At 40.5% G+C, this 20,724-nt stretch overlaps 1 protein-coding gene and 1 long non-coding RNA gene across 7 annotated transcripts in view; one reads left to right on the plus strand and one right to left on the minus strand.

Annotated features, from left to right (window-relative positions):
- ITGB8 (integrin subunit beta 8) overlaps positions 1-16,607 on the minus strand; it is a 103,032-nt gene extending 86,425 nt beyond the window's left edge. For 5 of the 6 annotated variants that reach the window (XM_077122228.1, XM_077122230.1, XM_077122226.1 and 2 more), the window contains exon 1: positions 15,405-16,607. In XM_077122228.1, coding sequence (XP_076978343.1) covers positions 15,405-15,531 — 127 coding nt within the window. In that variant the 5' untranslated portion in view covers positions 15,532-16,607. The remainder of the gene's footprint in view (positions 1-15,404) is intronic. The other variant, XM_077122229.1, reaches the window with a different exon arrangement.
- LOC143651141 (uncharacterized) lies at positions 16,553-18,765 on the plus strand. Its single transcript, XR_013159879.1, has 3 exons — positions 16,553-16,673; positions 17,554-17,646; positions 17,849-18,765. It is a non-coding gene; the product is annotated as an uncharacterized LOC143651141 (long non-coding RNA).
- The last annotated feature ends 1,959 nt before the right edge of the window (positions 18,766-20,724 follow it).

The following is a 20,724-nucleotide window of genomic DNA, read 5'->3' on the forward strand; positions in this document are numbered from 1 at the left end:
CATTCACAAATTCTAGGGATTAGGGAGTGGACAACTTTTTGTGGGCCCCACTTTCAGCCTACTGCACCAGGCATGAAAATAATCAGTAACTGGCATGGTAAGGAAATAAAGGAAATCAGAGAGCTATAAAACAACTTAGCATAGTATTCCTCTCTTATGTTTTCCTCTTCAGAGCCTTTTGGTAATTGCTGTTTCCTTTATTTGGAACACTGTTTCAGACACCTCTTGCCCTCTACAGGGCTTGGCTCAGATATCACTTTCTCAGTAAGGCCTTTACTCACCACCCTATTTAAAATTGCAACTCCTCCCCCGAGGACTCCCCTGCTCCCTACTCGGGTTTGATTTTCTCTCTAGAAGGTGCTAGGCGTATAGCATCTTCCAGCATGCTGTATTTTTATTTCTTTATTTCATCTCTTTTCTGCTACTAGAATGTAAGCTCCACAAGGGCAGATACTTTGGGCTGGTCTCCTCACTGCCCTATCTCCAGGGCTTAGGACAATGTCTGGCACGCCTCAGATACCAATACATACTTGTCGAATGAGGAGATGAATGAACAACTCTCCTGCATTGCCCAGATATTGCAGGTATTCTCTCTGTGACCTGATGAGCTGCTTTGTCACTCCTCAAATGTGATTTGGTTGTATATTTAAAAAGCAGCTTGGTGGGCTCCAGAAGAAGTGAAGGAGTAGAGCCTTAAAGGGGTAGCTTAGGTGTTGGAAGACAAAAGAAATCTGAAATCCAATGAGAAGCTGAGTGGAAAATAGAAGAGTTCAGCTAAAAAAAGATTGGACCTGAAGTGTTGCACGTTGGGAGATGATTTAATTTCTCTCAGAGGGCTGCTGCTGTTCTAGCCAGTTTTTACTGATCCAGCTGGATGGGCTGACTCTCAATAACAACTTAACAATGCTATATGATTTTTAACAAACAGCATATCTTTGAGAGCCACATAGAACAGAGTTGCAATCATGTAATATAAAGACCCAGGAAATACCTCAGGGCAGCTTTCCCTGACCCTCCCACCATCCTATCCAGCCTACTCTGTCTCCCATTTAGGTGGCAGCCTCCCTATTTTCATAGCACACCTGTTAAGGTTTGTCATATGTTATTTTTTCATGTTGTTCAAGAGCCTTCACCCTGGCAGGAACTGCATCCATAAGACCCTCTGAGTGCCATAGCACAGCTGAGGCATAGAGTCTCTCCAGACCTTGTCAGTCCCGTGTTGCCGATCCATCCAACATGTAGCAATAGCTCAATTTATCCACCGCTGCTGGCCTGGAAGGCTCTGCTGTTTCCCAAACAGTCTCCAAAGTAAGTTTCCTAGGTATCTGTGCTCTCACAGTGCAACACAAGTACCTGCTACCATTGATTCCTTGCCTCCTGGACAACCCTGAGGCAACAAATATAGAGACAGGGTGAACAGAAGATCTTTTTTCCAAATATGGTAGGGCATATAAATTCTTGGTAGTGCTCTCTCAGCTTCTGTAATGCCCTGCCAATCTCTCGGTCCATGTGAGATCTTCTGTGCTACTCTAGATGGAGAAGTCACTGTGCATCTGAACATCTGACAACTCGGCCTTGTATGAGCAACTCATTGGCCTGTCTTGCAACATTTACAGTTGAAAATCCTCAAAGCTCTAGAAGGGTAAGTTTGCTTTATTAACATTAAAGTTCTTGGGAACCCTGTTTCTTCACAGGAAATTCAGAAATATGTGTGACACTACGTGGTAGAGGCAGGCTTCTAAATGTTCAAGTAACTCAACGTTTCTTGGCATTTTCTGGGGATTCATTTGTGCAGTTCTCAATAAGGACAGCTGATGAATACCCTAAAATGAAGTGACCATTTTATAGATGCTTTACTTTCCAGACCTTGAGCCCCAATTCCAGGGTTATTTAACATAAGGATAGAAGCACGAAGTTTGATAAAGGCAAAATCAAACAAACAAATAACATGGACTTAAAAACATTAATCCCAAAGAGGTTCATAGTTACCCCAGGTAGGAGAAACAAGTCCATGCCTTCCCATCAGTATTTGAGGGGCTTGTCCTGGGAGAAGAAGGAGTGTAGCATTCAGTGATAGTTCCGATTAACCAAACGTTTCTGCACTGCCAAGCAATTTAGTAAGAAGCATCCTTTGTCATTTTTAAGTTCAAAATCAAACACTTCTCCAGGAGTGAGAATTTTTGCAAAGGTCCTGATAACTGACTCATTTCATATGCCCATAAGTGAATCTCTGCCTCAACATACCCATGGCCAGAAAACCGACTTTGCCTCCCCTGGTCTCAGACCGCAATGACCTCTGGCATCAAAGCCACACAGTCCTCCCAGTAGCCTAGTGACAGCTCTGGACAGGTACATTAACATCCAATAAGGAGGACTAGCCTCACCTGCCAGTTAAACTCTTTTGCCTTCAGCAGGGCACAGACATAGGCTCAGGAACCACCTCCTCTTCTCCCAGTCCATCACAGTCCCTTCACATGTGACCGAGCACCAAGTGGGCTCGGATGCGTCATAAGTCATCAAACAACATATCCTATGAACTAAGGACGGGTGCTGATTATGTTCAGTCCTTTTATTTCCATCATCAACCCCAGGGATGAGGCTACTGTCATTATCTGTACCGACCTTCACTTTAGGGCTCTGGTACTAGCAGAGCTGTGGCTGAAACACTCATGACATGAACCTTTCTAAACCAAACTCAGGATGCCGGAAACTGTGACTTCCTTTCGAAGTACTTTTCAGTGACACCACCTTTCAGATGAATTCTTTTGGAACTTTAGCCCCATCTACCATTTCTCGAGGGTTCTCTTTTGCAAACTATTGGTCCATTTGTCTTCAAATTGATTTATACTATTTAGTTTAGATTTAGACAAAAACATCTAAACCAAATGCACAAAAAAAAATGCAATGGAGCAGTACCTTGGGAAGTGTGTATTGTACTAAGAAAAGAGAACAAGGCCAATTTTCAGCCAAAAATGCAGTTCTGCTACAATGACTTCTTTGTTTCTAACTAGAACAGCCAGTTCTATAGCAATTCCCGCCCACACCAAAACTTTCTTGCATTCTTTGTTCTACTGCAGTTAGTTATTATTAATAACACTACCAGACACAGACTGCCTGACTTTCTCACCCCACCCCAGCAGGTATTTAGGAGAGACATTCCCTAGTTTGGCATTTCTCAAAGTACCTCCCTACCAACCCAGTCCTTGTAGAATCTTGATTTTTTTCTTTTAATCATTTCCTTTGTCTCACCTAGTAATTCTAAAACTACCTTAGAGTATATCTTTCCTCCAAGCCTCTTCTACCTAATACCTGCAACAGTTACTAGGAAATTAGATTAAATGTGTGGCCTCCACTGAAACTGGGAACACACCTGTACTGGAAAAAGTGTTTGTGGTTCAGCATCCAGGAAAGGACTCTCACACAGATGCAGGGAAGTGTACTCTGCCTGTGGCTGCATTTTACCACAGGCACATGCTGAAAATCAGCCCTTTTTATCCTAAAAGGAAGGTGGGTATGACACCACTGGACAGCTCACACAACTAGTAAGAAATGCGTGGTAAAGTTCTTCAGCATTGCATCTTTTCTAGCCTTCCATCCTCCTGTCTTCATTACCTGTCCTTCCCTTCACTCCCAAACGTGGTCTCTCTCATGGACACTGGCTTGCATTAGCCCTTGACAACTGAATTCAGGCTCCTTATGCTACCATCTGGGGATTTTGATTTTTTGGCAATTCCCTAGAAAAATCAAACTGCACCAATAAAGATCTGGAATTGCAACAGACACAGACTTTGACAAATGTAACAGTATTTGTAAATTAAAAAATAGGAACGATACAACAAAATCATCTGGGAAAGACAGCCAAAACTCATTTCCAAAACAAGTACTGTAATGATGGTTGGTTCATTGATAAAGTCAGCCTGATAGTCCACTTTATGTATATCACATATATATATATATATGTGCACATTGTATATGTAATTCCTTTTGTATATGTGTGTGTGTGTGTGTGTATACACATTTATAGCAGGATCCAAATCAAAGCATCTTATAACATTATCTTAACAGTATAGATTTCTGATCTATACTGATTTCACACGAAATTTTAATTTAATGACATTATTATTTTCTAAACCAATTTTAGTTAGGAGGCTTTTAAAATAACTCAGGGAAGATAATTCTAACATTGTTATCTGTTCAATATTAGTAGTTTCTTAGAATTGATCTGAGTACTTTTACTGAAAGGTAGGATTATTGCAATTAAATTATAAAATCCAAATGAAAACAATTTTGATTTTCATTACATTTTTTCTTTGATGTTTAAAGTATAGTAATTTACTTAATGTGAAAGTAGAAAGAGGGTCACCTTAAGATTGATTTTTAAACTGAGAAACAGTTCTTTTACTCTACGAAGGCAGTATGACAGTATGTTTTCTGCATATGCCAGACAGAAAATAATTCAACCCAATTTGGTTTTTCTGTAACATATTTAAATTAATAGAAATAAATGGTAAAACTAAATTTAAAATATGCATATATTAGACTCTTACCATTACAGTACAGAATTCAGTGTAATCTGTACACAACTTGGGGGTTACCAAAAGGGACTCAGTTACTAATATATGAAAGCACCTTGATGTGAAGTGGTCTCTGGTGCTTTAATTGTTCACCTCTCCCACATGACAACCACTATTAATATGTAAACTCCCAGAAAAGCCTTCACTCTAACTTTCTCAGGGTCAAGAGCAAGACTACAAATGGTGTGGGGCACACTAAGACTAAATATTTTAAAATTACAAACCAGGCTAATAAACTGCTAATTGAAATAAATTCTGTCCTCCTGCCTTGATAAATACATATTCATAATGACCTAGAAGGCTATATCTGAATTTAAAATCTCAGACTTCATAGATTTTTGAGCGGGAGCTTGGTGGCTTAGGAAGTGTTGCCTCTCCAGCCCACAACTGGCCTTCTTCCCTTTCCAAGCCCAGCTCCAGCCTGCCCTGCAAGAAGCCAGTTCCTGACCTGCCGGACACTCCTGCCTGCATGTCCAAGCTCTGTTTGCCACCCCCGATCACTGTCCTTGGCCACGCCTGTCTAGGTTTTGGTACCTGGGTGGCACAGTCTACCGCAGGAGGAGGGCCTGGGAAGTGGGCTCGAAGTTGGTTGGGCAGAGATTTCCAGAAGGATCTAGAAGGGGGTGGCACGCTCTAACTGGGCATACCTAGGGACTCCTTGCCCTCCAAGGCCCAGGGCCCAGGGCAATCTATAATGGTAACTGAGAGTTCAGCCTTGGTGTCAAACCCATGCAGGTCTGATTTCTGGGTTCATTCCTATTAGCTAGAAGATCAACAACTCTTTAATTAGTTTGCTTCCCTGTGAAATGAAATGGGAACAATCACAGTTATATGCCTCAGAGGGTGATGGGCATTAAACAGATATGTTATATTTTCCTACCATTTGTCCAGCAGAGTGTCTGGCTTATAGAAAATATTCCACAAAAAAAGTTAACCAGTGCTATGCTTTTAACTCCAGAACCCAGTATACTGTCTATCACAAAGTAGTAATGCTGAAAGAAAGCCTGAATGAATACATGATTACATGGATTAGTACAGTTTAATTGTCTTTTATTACTATTTTTAGTCTTTAGTTAAAATGACTACAAATTCCAGTTTCTGTAATCTAAACAGAAATTAGTTGTAAAATACACACTTGAGGCTAAAGCATGGGAATTATTTTTCATACTTATCTATGAACAATGAAAGTAATAACTGTCTCAGAAATTTTGAAAGCCAAACTTGCTAGGTTTCTACTTTTCAGTTCTGCTAAAGATTCGCATATAAAGTCTGCAGCAGACTGGGAAAGCAAACCCAGTGTCCTATCGAGTGTTAAACCTTTTATAAGGGAACCCATCAAAAGAAAATTATGTGTCTCTAAGTTCAAATTCCAGTGAGGATTAGAGCTGAAGAGGACTTATTTGCTCATAACTATCCTCACATCATCCACTGAGTCATTTGCTCCAAATAATTTATTAGGATGCACTGTGTACCAGGCACTCTGTATGAAAGGAACCCATACAATGACACAGGGACCAGGAGCCCCAGAAAGGGGCTGAGTCAGGAGGTGAAATGGTGAAGGTGGATGAGAGGCTCATATAGTGAAAGATGACTCAGGCTTTCTTTACCTTAATGGCTTCGTAATGACTGAGCACAAAGAGATGATGATAAGAAAATCTCCATTTTCCTCTTGTCACCAATTTCCTGCCTTAAACTCTTTTCTACCTGGCCCTAAATGAGAATTTGATCATCTTTAATAGCAAAGGATAATAATATTCCTCTTATCAACTTTGAAACTCGAAAACACCTTTTCTTCCCTTTTTTCTGGGGGAAAGAGTGTTGAATGCCTTAAGTGGACCATAGAAAGACACCTTTTAAGAGTTTAATGCCACCTTATCAAGATGGCCTGCTCTGACCATCCTAGATTTAATATCAGCTGTCCTTTTCACATCAATTTCTGAACACTCACTCTTCTTTAGATACATGCAAATAGAACTGCCGTCCTTAATGAGAATGTCAGCATCATGAAAGACACTTTGTTTTGCTCTCTACTGTATTTCCAGTGCTTAGAACAGAGACTTTGATCATTTAGCATAAAACTGCCACCTGAAGAAATTACAGCAGTATATGCACTTAGCCTAGCAAAAATGGGAAATGTCATGCTCAAAATAACCAATCCTGCTAGACATGGCTAACCACTGCAAATATTTACCAGCCTACCTTAGTAAAACTGTATGGCATAAAAGCAATAAACAGCATATAGCATCGCATTATAATAGAGTAGCTCTGAGCAGCTGGGAATGCAGTGAGCCCTATGTTGACCAATCAAATGGAACACATACCATGATTTTGTCCCTTTGAGCATTTTTACCTGAACTGGCTGGTTACCAGCTAATTAGTAGGTCTCCAGTATATATTTTATATATAGTTAGAGAAGATCCAATGGGTCTTAATTCATAGTCCTTGTGAATTTGTTTTGTTGGCAAAACAAAACGTGTGCAGTTGGGCTGTAACAGGAGCTAGAGTTTTGAGGACCAAGAAGGATTAGGCAAATACAATCAGGATTGGTTATGAGGTTGTGAAGTTATTCCAAGCACAGAGAAAAACACCATATCTTGTGTCAGTTTGGCAAGGTCAGATTCAAGCTTTGCATAAGTGACACAACTTTTACATCAAGTCATCGTGAGAATTGTCAAACCTGCAAAAGGCATGATAAAAGATGGAGAATGCTATAGAACAGGCACTTTTTAAGGAGGATACTTTCAGCATCTTTGTTTCATGTGTACAAACAAGTGAAGAACTCCATAAGAAGGCAAAAAGTTGATTGCTTTTCAAGAAAACTGGACAGCCTCTGCATATGCTCAGGCCCTATTTGTAAACGTTTAAAGAACCTTATATCAGAACAGTAACCTCTGGCATCAACCCAGGTGATCAATAAAATGGTCTTGGTGGGACAAAGAAAAAGTGAGAAATTTAATATATTTATTAAAATAAAATATAATTATAAATATTTATAATTGGACAAGCCAAATTTAACAAGTGGATTGAAAAGGCTCTAAACTGTTAAACAACAAAGACCAGATTATCTCAAATACTTTTATATTCTGCAAGGAAGGGTCATTCAAAATGGAATTCTGAAACACTAAGGATTGTTATTTCATGAACTTTCTTGATCTCATGATAAGGGAAAAATGGAATGAAGGCTGATTATTATATTTATCTTGCTAGTTACCTGTATAAAATCTCATTCAAAAATTTCCTTTTCTCTTAACATCAAGAGACTGAGAGAACCTTCTCGACCAAAAGGAGGAAGAGTAAAATGAGGCAAAGTATCAATGGCTGAGAGATTCCAAACAGAGTCGAGAGGTTATCCTGGAGGTTATTCTTATGCATTAAGTAGATATCACCTTGTTGTTCAAGATGTAGTGGAGAGGCTGGAGGGAATTGCCTGAAAATGTAGTGCTGTGTTCCAGTAGCCATGTTTCTTGATGATGACTGAACAATGATATAGCTTTCACAATGAGACTCTGTGAATGTGAAAACCTTATGTCTGATGCTCCTTTTAGCTACTATATCAACAGAAGAGTAGAACATATGGAATAAAAATAAATAACAGGGGGAAGAGATGTTAAAATAAATTTAGTTTGAAATAGTGGTAGGTGAAGGCAAGGGGTAAGGGGTATGGTATGTATAGTTTTTTATTTTTCTTTCTCTCTATTATCGTTTTATTTCTTTTTCTGTTGTCTTTTTATTTCTTTTTCTAAATCGATGCAAATGTACTAAGAACTGATGAATATGCAACTATGTGATGATATTAAGAATTACTGATTGCATATGTAGAATGGAATGATTTCTAAATGTTCTGTTAGTTAATTTTTTTTAATTAATAAAAAAAAAAAATTTCCTTTTCTCCCAAACTACATCTCCTGATTTCACTTGGTTTCTTAAAATGCTAACTCATTTTGTTTTCAGCCAAATCAATGAATAATGAACTTGGCAGGATATGCTTATGTAAATAATATGATATCTATTAAACTTAAACATACATTTAAAAAATTATCAGCTGGTAAAATTATTCTGAGAATTGTTTCTATCCAGTTAATCCTACTTTTGAGTTCTCTCAGCTCTTAATAGGTAGTTTTATTACCTGACGATTTCCTATATTTTTCATACTTCTGTATAAATAGGTTACTTACTTTGGGTTGCTGTGTTAAGTACTATTGTTTTAAATTCTTTTCATTTTACACAGATTGCTTTCAAAGCTATTAATTAATTGAGATTAAAATTAAAAATAAAAATTCTACAAATAGTTTACTTGGTTGGAGCCAAAACAATATGTCTTTTTTTTACCAAATAGCTTGTTTTTTTGCATGTTAATGCCAGTCAGACATCTAGATGCAATGCATGCCATGGTCCCTTTTAACGATTTGACCTCGATTGTAAAAACTATAATTTTAAATAGGTTCATTTGGTATTAGTTAAACCATATCACATAAAGTTAAATATTTTCTCCTAAACAGTACACATTTATAAATCGTAATTTTTCAAATATTTAGTTTTTGCAAATAGTGTACTACAACTTAATGCCCTGAGGAAGAAACAAATACACATTTATGATATTAGAAATAATTTCTATAGTAATCTTTAAAACTCAAAAACAAGCAAAAAACCATGTAAGGTCAATATATATTTTTTTGTAACTAATCTGTTTCCTTTTCTAATAAAGACAACTAAATTTTTTTATAAAACTAGAGTACACGATTAGAATGTTCGCCACCCATGAGGAAGACCCAGGTTTGACTCCTGGCCCATGTACACCCCGCCAAAAAATATATGTATATATAGATTCAAGATTAAGTTAACTTTTATCATATCTAACTATGCAAAAAAAGTTAAGCAAAATTATCTTTATTGGGAAAATCTTTTTTTTTGGCATGCTTGCACTAAACATGAAAATAAGATTTTTTCCATAGAATCTCTTATTTTCTGCTAAAACATAATAGAACTTGATTCTTCCATTCATGTGCTATTCACAAAGAGAAGAGAAATTTGGAGAAAGTAAATAAAGCCATGTCTTGGAATAAACAGGGAATCACTTTGATGACAAAAATTGAAAAGAAATCTACTTATTCATTAATTTATTCATTCGACAAATGTGTACTGAGGGCCTTTTACATGGCCAGCATTCTTCTACAAAACAGAACAAAGTGCCTTTGTCGTGAGCTATATTCTAGTTGCCGGGTTAGGAAGAGGTGAGACAGTCAGTTAACAGAAATATGCAAGTAGGATGCTAAGGGTCATAAAGGAAGAAGGTGCAGGGTAAGAGGGCTAAAAAATATTGACAGGGAGGTCAGAGAAGCCCTCTCTGAAAGTGTCATTAGATAGATGCATGGAGGAAGCAAGGGAGAAGAGTCTGCAAAATATCTGAGGAAGAGCATTCCAAGCAGAGGGAATGGTATGTTCATGCCTGGAGGTCGATTATGCTTGGCACATCCTAGGCACAGCAAGGACCAGTGCTGCTGGAGCAAACTAAGGGAGTGCAAGAGGGTAAGGAGATGAGGACAGAAAGTTAGCAGGGGGTAGCTCATATAGGATCTCAAAGGTAAAGTAAAAACTTTGGTCTCCTAGCTAAGACAAATAAGCCATGGAGAGGTCTGAGTAAAACAGTGAAGAGATATGATGCAGATGTTAAAAGGGTAGGTCCAGCACCACTGAGAAACAGGGAGGCTCATAAGTAGTCATTCAGTAATTTGAGCAGAAAATGGTAGCATGGGCCAGAGTGGTAGCAGGTGAGGTAGTGAACTGACTGTGGGGTGTGAGAAAAAGAGAGGAATCAAGGATGCCTCCAGAGTTTTAGTCTGGATGTGAAACGAAGTGTGAAAGAAACAGGCTTAGGGAAGAAGATTGGGAATTTGGTTTGGAATGTGTTAGAGCTGACTCTGCCTTTAGACAACCAGAGAAGATGCTGCTTTGGCAGTGTGCTGTACCTTCTGCGGATCAGAGACGAGGTCAGACTAGAGATATATATTTGGGTGGTGCCAACATAGAAAAGGTAGTTAAAGCCCCAAGACTGGATGTGAGTATATTTTGGGAAGAGAAAGTCTGAGGACTAAACCCTGGACCAATCCTATATTTGGAAGTTAGAAGATGATGAAAAACTAACATCAAAGATGAAGGAGCTTAAACCAAGAGATCCTGGTGTCCAGGAAACCAAGGGGGGAAGCTTTTTGAAGGAGGGGAGTAGTCAACCATGACAACTCACTGACAGAGGATATGTCAAGCAAGATGAAGACTAAGAACTGATCAATGGATTTGGCAATGGGGAGATCACTGTGATCTTAACAAGAGTTGGACAATTGGAGAGATGATAAAGAAAGCCTAACTGGAATGGGTTCAAAGAGACAGTAAAGACAGGAATTGGAACTAGCAAGTATGGACACTCTTTCAAAGACTTTTGCTAAAAGGAGAATGAGAAATAGAGCAGATACTATAGGCAAATGTGAAATCAAGAAATACATTTTTCCCTTTATCTTTCTTTTTTTATTTTTAAAGATGGGAAATATTACAATATATATGGATATTGATGTAATGATCCAGAAAAGAGGAGAAAAACTGATGATGCAAGAGAGAGGAGAAGCAATCTTTAAAACCAAAACTTCAAACAAGGTATACCTGCTGTGTTTCCGCTGGGATAAAGTAATTAACCTTTGTCTGGGGAATCAGATGTATTCATATTATTTTTTCTTCGTCATAAATACATACCAAAAACTGTTATATATGCATTCTTTTAAAAAATATTTTTAATGCAACCATAATAGAATGACTGCAAAGGATAGCGTTGGGTTGGATTTGTCTTTCCTTTTCTCCCTGTCTTCTGTAATTCCTCTCTTTAAAAATTGTGAACAATCATGTGACCCTAAATTTCTACTGAATGATCAGATAACAAAATTCCATTCTGTTGGATTAATGACAGTATGTTTCTCCTCCAGTGGTATTTTAAGTTAAACATTTTTAGGTTAACATGAAGAATTTGCTTCAAAGTAATCCAGTTGGTCCTAAAATAAGCCAGGACTACAGTTAAAAGTATAATGATAAAAATGTGCCATCATCAATTGTAACAAATGTTCCACACCAATGCAAATGCAAGGTGTTAAAATAGGGTGGTAAATGGGAATCTGTATTTTATGCATAGTTGTCCTGTAAACCCACAACCCCTCTAATAAAGGAAACAAATAATCAAATGGGAGAAGGAGAAGGATTGAATTGAAAAAAGTTGGCTATGAACTGATAATTTATGGAGTGTGATGGGCATATGGTATTCCTTATATCATTCTCTCTGTTTCTGTATGCATTTGAAGATTTCCACAATATTAAGTTAAAAAATTAAAAGAAACATAGAGTCAATTCCATGCCTAACCCCAAAGAGCCTATCATATGGTAAAGTTTCAGAGTATTTGATAAAATGTGAAGGAGCTATTTGGGACCACAGGAATCTTTCTGGAATTCTTCAAATCCTATCAGCTACTTGACTTTTGAGCATACAGTGCAAGGATAGATGATTCTTTAACTGATCAGAAAGTATTTCAGTTGCTTAAGACAGAATTAATTTGGATGCCTATTCTGGTAAATAATTTGGAAAGCTAGATTTTTGGTTTTTAATGAAACCTCGCTTCTCTTAAATGTCCTCTCACTTAAGGTAATCAATCATTTATTATTGATATATATATATATTATATATTCACATACCATGTAATCATCCAAAGTGTACAATCAGTGGTTCACAATATCATCATATAGCTGTGCATTTATCATCACAATCAACTTTTTTTTGTGAAAAATAACAAATATACCAAAAAGCAATACATTTCAAAGCACACAGCAACAATTACTTATAGAACAGATTTCAGAGTTTGGTATGGTTTATAATTCCATATTTTTAAGTTTTTACTACTAGCTGCTCCAAGACACTGGAGATTAAAAGAAATATCAGTACAATGATTCAGCAGTCATACTCATTTGTTAAAACCGACCTTCTCTGTATAACTCCACCATCACCTTTGATGTTTCTCTCACTCTTTAGGGGTATTTGGGCTATGCCCATTCTAACTTTCTCATGTTGGAAGGAGCTGTGGAAAATATAGGATAGGGAGATGGAATTAGGTGATGTTCTGGAGAAGCTGGCCCCTCTGCATTTCAAGGACCCATCTGGAGGTTGTTGGCTTCTGGAAAGTTACCATAGTGCGTGGAAACTTCGTAAAATCTGAACGTGTTATAGACTATCTTTTAAGGTAAAGTAATGCTATAATCACAAAACAACAGTAATCCAGTTGGTTGTTAGGTTAAAAGAATAAATATTTGATTATACATAGAAGGTGAAATTTCATTGTAGATAAGGTTAAGACTTTTTAAAGAAATTTGTCACCCATATTGCTATATAAAAATGTAGGTAACAAAGGTTTTCAATCTTTCAAAGTCAGCAAATGTGGAAACAACAGTTTTGCTGCATTAACTCTTTAAATATTGACCAGCTAGGTATTCTTCAGTGTTTTCCAGTTACTCATTAACCATTTTATAGTTTTATTGTTTCTGTAGTTGGTAATTTGCACTAGGGAAAGTTGAAAAGCAAACTCTAAAACCTTTTTCTAGATCAGAAATGCTCAGATTTTGTTAATAACATCCCTCCTACTCACTATATATTTATTGTTAAAAGTACAATATGTATTTGAGGCCTATATATTCTATTTAAAAATTAAACCCTAAGTTACATTGTTCTTGTACAGTTTATGGTTTCTTTTATACAGCTTTATTGCCTTCAACGTTTCCTTGGTATAAACTACTGCTCAAGAAACACAATTTCCTTTGTAACTGATGCCTAAATTTCTATTCCGCTTTAAGCATCTAATTTGCCCTGTGAAGACATATAATTTTAGACTTGTAGCTATATCACAGAAGTACAACAGTTTATACTGATCTCTAATTTTCTGAGTTATATTGGCTATAATTTAAATTTTTTGCATGTTTTAACTGCAGTACAAACCAGTACACATCAGAAACCTTTGTATGTTGACAGAGATTGGGAATAGGATGCTTTGTTCTGATTTCAGATAAGCACTCCCTTTTCACAACTGCAGGTGCAAGGAGGCCTATTCATAACATGCGCTTCAAATCACTTACATTGACTTCATGGGCAAACAGTGCTACCACATGAGAATTTGACTAATCTTTACAAGATACAATGAATAAAACAATATATTACCATTATTAGAAACATCTAGAGATAGAGGTAAGTAGGATGTTTTCTTTTGCATGTGTATGGGTAAAAATAAACTCTGTTCATACAAGTTTGCCATTTTACCATTATGTGTGTATGTGTTTACCAGATCTAGAAAAACACTTTGTCACTTGTTCTTGAAATAGGATGGGATTATGCTCTACAGAAAAACTGCCTCAATAAATTCATGCTAGTCAATGCTACTTGTTCCTTTGCCTTGAGTTGCATTTGTTTTGAAATCAACACAAAAGCCACAAAATAACTGCAGGATAAAATTTATTCTAATTGCCCGTATTTTACATAACTGGGTAAATCTCCTTGACACAAACATTAGACAATTACATATGCAACAATTAAGTGAAGCTAGTTGGGTGTTTCCACTTTAAGCCCTTCTTTACAAGGTTATGATTTGACTGTTTTAATTAGCTTGAGGCAGAAACTTTGCGCTTCAATTTTAAGTGTAGGAGTAAAGTTTAAGTCTACAAAGCAACTGTGATTATTAAACTTTCCTAGAACCAGAAAGGTCAGAGAAAGGTTCTATTAGAATTTAAAGACTCAATGACCACTAAACACAGATAAGGTCAAAAGGTATATAATATACAGGCAATAATCACTGCATTGGGAAAAATAAATGTTTGACCTATATTTAAAATTAGTAAGGACTCATCCTAAATGGACATCACCCTTACTTGTATATTTTACTTCTGCTTATAATCCAATGCTACCTACCACCTTACGTTGCATATAATCCAAAAAACCCCAAACATCTCATACACTATTTGATGGAGCTTCCCTTTGTGATTTAGGGAGAGCAGGTATTGTCCTCATTTCACAAATGAGGATAAAGTTTATAAAGAGGTAGACTTTCAAACTCATGCTAATTCTGACAAAAGCAGCATGCCTGAACTGAAAGCTGTCAATTCTGGGGTTCAGGGTTCTCTCTGCTACTCAATCTCAGGGACTGATCATAGTGAGGGATTAAATAGCTGGGAAAGTTTTTGTTGTTTTTAAAAAAACAACCTGAAAGATGGTGACTTAAAAGAAGACGTGTACTCAGGTGTGCTTAATTCATTCAGGCTGAGCTGTATGGTAGAAGACACTTGCAGGCTGCTTTCTTTTCTGTTGTGGACTCAAAATTGACAGTCAATTTATTCACAGCCTTGAGTCAAATGCCACCTGGTGTATTCAAATATTAGACAGATGTGGAGCATATTCTGTGCAAATACTTCAAGGATGGGCTGGATTCCCTAAATTGGCTTCTGCAAATACGACCTCACTTCCAAACTTCCATTTTATTACTGCTTCCCCAACCCAGGAGAAAAGAACAGTATTTCCTCGTATAATTGGTTATTGCTGTCACTCCAGGCGGAAGGGCTTGACACCTGGCCTCCCTGGGGCTGCTTGCCGAGGCGGACTCTGCCACACAAGTTCCCAGGACAGACCAAGGCTGACCCCGGCTACTTTGTTGGCCCGGACAGTTTGGCCAGGCAGCTTTTCGTGCTAGTCCAGATACCTTTGGGGAAGCAAAGAGGAGGAAAACAAAAACAAACGACAGAAAGAGACAAACGAAAACCACTTACCGCTCTGGGCCAGTCCGAGAACAACTGAATACAGCCCGGTCGCCCGGAGGACCGACGCGGGACCTCGCCGGCAGTTTTGCAGGCAGACCAATGCGATGGTAAAAAAAGCCAGGGCCGAGCCGCACATACTGCAAAGCAGCCCGCACCGCGCCCGCCGCCTCGCTTCTTTCCCCGCGCGCGCTCGCGCCTCCGGGGCGCACCTCGGGGCCCGCGACCGAGGCTCGCTAGGACGTTACCCGCTGGACGCGCGGGCGGACCCCGCAGCTCCCGGCAATCGGTGCAGGTACGCGGGCCACGGCACCACTCGGCATCTCAGGGCCCCCGCGGCCCTCCCAGCTCGGCCCGGCGACCCCCGCAGTCTCCGTGCGAAGCACCGCCTCAGGCTGCCGGTGGCCCTCGGCGGCGACGCGAGCGAGGGCTCGGCAGTCGGCTCCCGGACAAAGAAAAGAGCTTTTGTTTCTCTCCAGGCGCTGGGGCTTCTGCTGCATAAATCAGCTTAGCAAAGAGCCAAACACAAGCAAACCCAAACAAAGCCCGAAGCTGGGGGGAAAAACCACCCTAAAGTACATTCACTGGGTGATGCTGCATCTGTGGGAGGGGACGCCGGGGAGGCCGAAGGGGGAAAAGTTGATGGCGCATCAGTCAGCGCGATCTTCTTCCACAGGTGGGCAGGAAGGGCAACTGCACTGGGTTGCAGCTTTGCAGCCTCCTTAGACAAGTAGCGGGCAGAGACGAGGCGGCGGCGTCCTGGCTGGCGAGGAAGGAAGCTCGGGGTGCCAGCAGCCAAGAGGCGGCGTCTCCCGGAGCACCCTAGGAGTGCCCACCGGCGCCCGCTGGCCCAACCCGAAGCATCCCGGCTCCCTGCTCGGCCTGGAGTGGAGGGGACGGCCGCGCGCGGGGACAGGGAGGTTCCGCGGTGGCGCTGGGAGGCTGGCCTCGCGCGGCGGGGGTTTCGTGCCCTCGTCCTTTTGACCCAAGCGCACGGCGCACACGTCCCGCCGCTGAGAGCCCCTGCAGCTGGCGCTCTCTGGGACGCACCGGGCGAGGGTGCTGGGGAGGTGAGGCTGCCGACGGGCGGGGGTGGGGTGGGCCTGTCCCGGCACCCCGGGGGTCTCCGGATGTGCTGGTAGCTAGGCGTGCTGCGGGCCGCAAGTTGCTAGGAAACCGCCCCACGCTACCCGGCGCTCGGCCCCAGCGGCCCGCAGGCGCGGCGGCGGCGGCCCAGGCGGCAGAGGCAGCAACAGCTCGAGCAGCGTGGGCGGGACATTGGTGAGGCATGAAGTCACCGCGGCCCACACTCGCTCTTTGTTTTGCTCACTCTGGCTCTCCCCCCACCCCTACCCCCCTTGGCTCGGATAGTTGCCATTCCCATAGTTCGCAAGAAGTCCTGGTGCGTAGCCGCGCAACAGGAATCGCGCTTCGGATTCTCTTTCCCACCTCCCCCGAGTTCTTGCACCCCATCGCTCGCCCAGCTGGTGTGGAGACTCGCTCAGCACGAGTGGCAGCTGCACGCAAACCTCAGCCACTCACCCCCGCGCTGTGCGCTCCTTTGTTCGGAGATACTGCCCCGCATCTGCAGCCTACAAAGTGGAATCTAGGGGCCTCTCCCCGCCCCCAACACTCTTTGCTCTGGGGGAGCGGCCGCCGGCTTTGCTTGCAGTTAGCTCGCGTTCGCCCCACCCCAAGGCCGTCGGCCGTCTCCCCAGGGTTGGAGAGTTGGGTGAGTCTGCAGATGAAACTGAGCTGCTGGTGAAAATTCTTGCGGCCCTTCCACTCGGAGCCTCTGCCAGGGGGGCCCGATAACCCCGCTTTTCTCCGGGTCTGGTGGTGGCCTTGGGCTTTTGCTAGGTACAGTGTGTCTTCTGACCTTAAGCGTCACCTTCCCGATACGCGGCACAAAGATGTTACAGACGACGGTGGAGCGGGGACAGAGAAACTAAAGAGAGGAGGTGGGAAGGCGCTGCTGCCAGCTCGCAGCTCAGACATTTAGGTGCTAGAGGGGAGAGGATGTTAGCTGGGGAGCTGTCGGGGAAGCAGCCTGCTCGCTCGGGTCCTGTCACTACCACGCCGGGCCATGGGAGGGAACCCAATCCCCCGGATTGAAGACAAGGTTTTTGAGACACGGGTGATCTTTATCTTTGTCCTCTAGAGGCAGCAGTGGCTCCCGTCGCGAAGTCTGACCTCTCTTCTTTCCACTAGCCGCCTAGCAGACCTCTTTAATGGAGCACGCGCCTGTTAGCAGGTATTAGATCAGTCCAGCCAGGTTAAGGCAAAATATGCGGGGATTTTCTTCCTTCGTATTGCTTAACCGTTTCCGTCTCCACTTTCGGAGCGAAAAAAATTAAGTGGAAGGCTCTCTTTTTCTTTCTGTTTTCTATTTGTTAGTTGAGTGAATGGAAAGTACCTGGTTAATTAACCACAACGTTGAAAACTCCCCCTTTCAGGTGTGGACTGCACATTGAGGCCGGCAGAATTAGCTAACAAGCCAGGAACCCAGCTGCAAAATTAAAAGCGCCCTGGATCTACCGATCAGATTCTTTTGAAAGACCAAAGACATGATCGAAACCTTAAAAGTTGAAACTTGTAAACCCAATTATGTTTGGGTTTACAGGCAACGTGCTGTAAATAGACAGAATTAAATTCAACTCAGCTTCCTTATTTCTTTCCTTAGTTCCATGATCGAGCAGCTATGGCTTTATATTGGTAATCTTAAAATGAAGGGTCTGTAAAGTGGCTGGAATGGGGTGAGGACAGAACCATGTGACCACTAGATGATCACACTGGAGCTCCGATTAAGGGTTCTTTATTTGGGCAGCATTTATGTTTTCCAGAGATTATTTTACAGACCTAAGAACGCAGTGCAGTGCTGCAATAAGGAAAAAAAGTCAATCCATACGCCCCATGAGGAAATGTGTTAGTCCACTCTACACTGTACAGGACTATTATGTCAGAGTTCCATGACATATGTTAAAATCGAATTCTTGATGCTAGATTTGAAATGACAATGACGGTATTAAATAAAATATGAAGTCAGGGAAATAATGGATGTACATTTGTAACATTGATGAGGTATGCATTAATTTTTGTAACTATATTGTTAGGTGCTGATATAATACATACCAAGCCAAACCAACTGTGTAACAAGAGGAATATGATGCAATTTATAATTCTGTTTCAGGAAGTTTTGAAGCCCTTCAGAAAGAAAGACTTCTTCCTTTTATTACGTGAGATGTGTACAAATGTATGTCAACATACCAATTTTCTAGAGCTGGTGAAGCCAATCTCTATTTATCACCACTTCCCACTTGTAAAAAGGTTGGAATTCTGGTTGTAGAAATAAAATAAAACATTCTTGATGGGAGACTGTAATCTCTTTAAGTTATTTACAAATTATTCATACATTTTGGCCTACACAGATAAAAATGAATTCTAAAACTCCAAAAATCACCTATAGGGTTTTCTCATCATGAATGTAACTAGTGGCTCAGGAACAACATGTTTGCTTGTTTCCAATAAATATTACTGGTCATTGTGCTGCAACTTTTTTTTTTCCTATAAGGAGATACAGGATTTTTGAAGTAATTCAGTATTGTTATCTTCATCATACTACCTGAAAAAGTCTAAGAGAGAAAGAAAAGATGGTGACTTGATTAATTCTTTTTCTTTTTTTATCATGTTCTAGTGTATTGCTTTGAAATTTCTAACAGCTAATTTTTCATCATTTGCAGTAATGAGAGCAAATTAAATTCACAGATAATCTAAAAATAACATTTTAGCTATTCATTTCATCCTTCCTATCATCAAATTCTTTAAGTTGCTAAATCATTAAATTAGATGAATTAGCTTTCTTTCCTAATCCTTAAATTTTTATTTATTATCACTATTTTGGTTTATCGCAATAACTAAATTTTGTCCAAATGACCTAATAGCTGTAGCTAGAATCATATTCATGTCTTAATATTATAGTTTTTCTGAAGTTGGGATCAGATATATTCTATAGGCTTTGAAAGGATAACTTCAAGCTGCCTATGAGATTGCTTCATCTACCACTTACAGGAAATGTTGAATGGTGAGTCCAGTGAAATATATTACTGTGACTGATATCTAACTGCTTCCTGTGAAAAAGAACAGAGGATACTGGAAAGAACTTTTCACTGAAGGATTACTGTTTCAGTTTGTAAGCTGCCAAAATGCGATATACCAGAAATGGAATGACTTTTAAAAAGGGAATTTACTAAGTTACAAGTTTACAGATCTAAGGCCATGAAAACGTCCATATTAAGGCATCCAAAGCAAGATACCTTAATTCCAAAGAAAGGGCCATTGAAGTTCAGGGTTTCTCTCTCAGCTAGGAGGGCATATGACAATGTCTGCTAACTTTCTTTCCTCATTCCTAAGGCTTCCCCAGGAGTGTTTTCCTTCTGCATCTCAAAAGGTGTACAGGCATTTTCCAAAATGATCCCCTCTTAAAGGACTCCTATAGTTAACCCCACCTTGATGGAGACATATCTCCATGGAAACCACATAATCAAAAGTTCTCAAAATTGGGTGGGTCAGGTCTCCGTGGAAACAATCATAAAGATCCCACCCAGCAATATTAAATGATGATTAAAGAGTATGGCTTTTCTGGGGTACACGATAGTTTCAAACCAACACATTCCATCCTTTGCCCCCAGAAGACATGTTCTTTCCAAATGTAAAATAAATACATTCATTCCATCACAATATCACAAAGCCTTAAACCATTTTAGTAAAAATACAAGTGCAATACAAAATCAGAAACAGTACGAAACCTCTAGGCATTATCTGTCCTAAGGCAAAATGCTCCTAGCTGTGGACCTGTAAAACTTAGAAAAAGTTATCTGCTGCCAACATAATAAAGGAGGGGCAGTCACGGGATACATGTTTCCATTTCCATAGGGAGAAACTAGAAGGAATATAGGGACAAAACCTGCAAGGCAAACTCCTTTACATATGAAAGTCTGAGAGTCATTTATTCTCTGGGCTTTAGAAAGCAGCAGTCCCACCCTTTCCAATGGCCTATGCAGTGGCCCAGCTCTCTCCAAATGCAACCTTGGGAGATATTGGGGAGACGACCTTTTTCTGGGTTCCACCCTCTCTAATAATCACAGCCATATCTGGGCTCTCTCCCATCTCTGGGGTACATACTCAACCCTGCCATGTTGTGGCAGCCAGACTCTCCCCAATTTCCAAGGAATGTGCTCCACCCTCTTTAAGGCCTGGAGTGCAACTCTTCCCGAACATGGAGGTGGAAGGTCCACCCTCTGCCTTCAGGGCAGACTCACCCTCTCCAAGTGCA

Source organism: Tamandua tetradactyla, chromosome 1 (assembly GCF_023851605.1).
Source record: "Tamandua tetradactyla isolate mTamTet1 chromosome 1, mTamTet1.pri, whole genome shotgun sequence".
Classification (NCBI taxonomy): domain Eukaryota; kingdom Metazoa; phylum Chordata; class Mammalia; order Pilosa; family Myrmecophagidae; genus Tamandua; species Tamandua tetradactyla.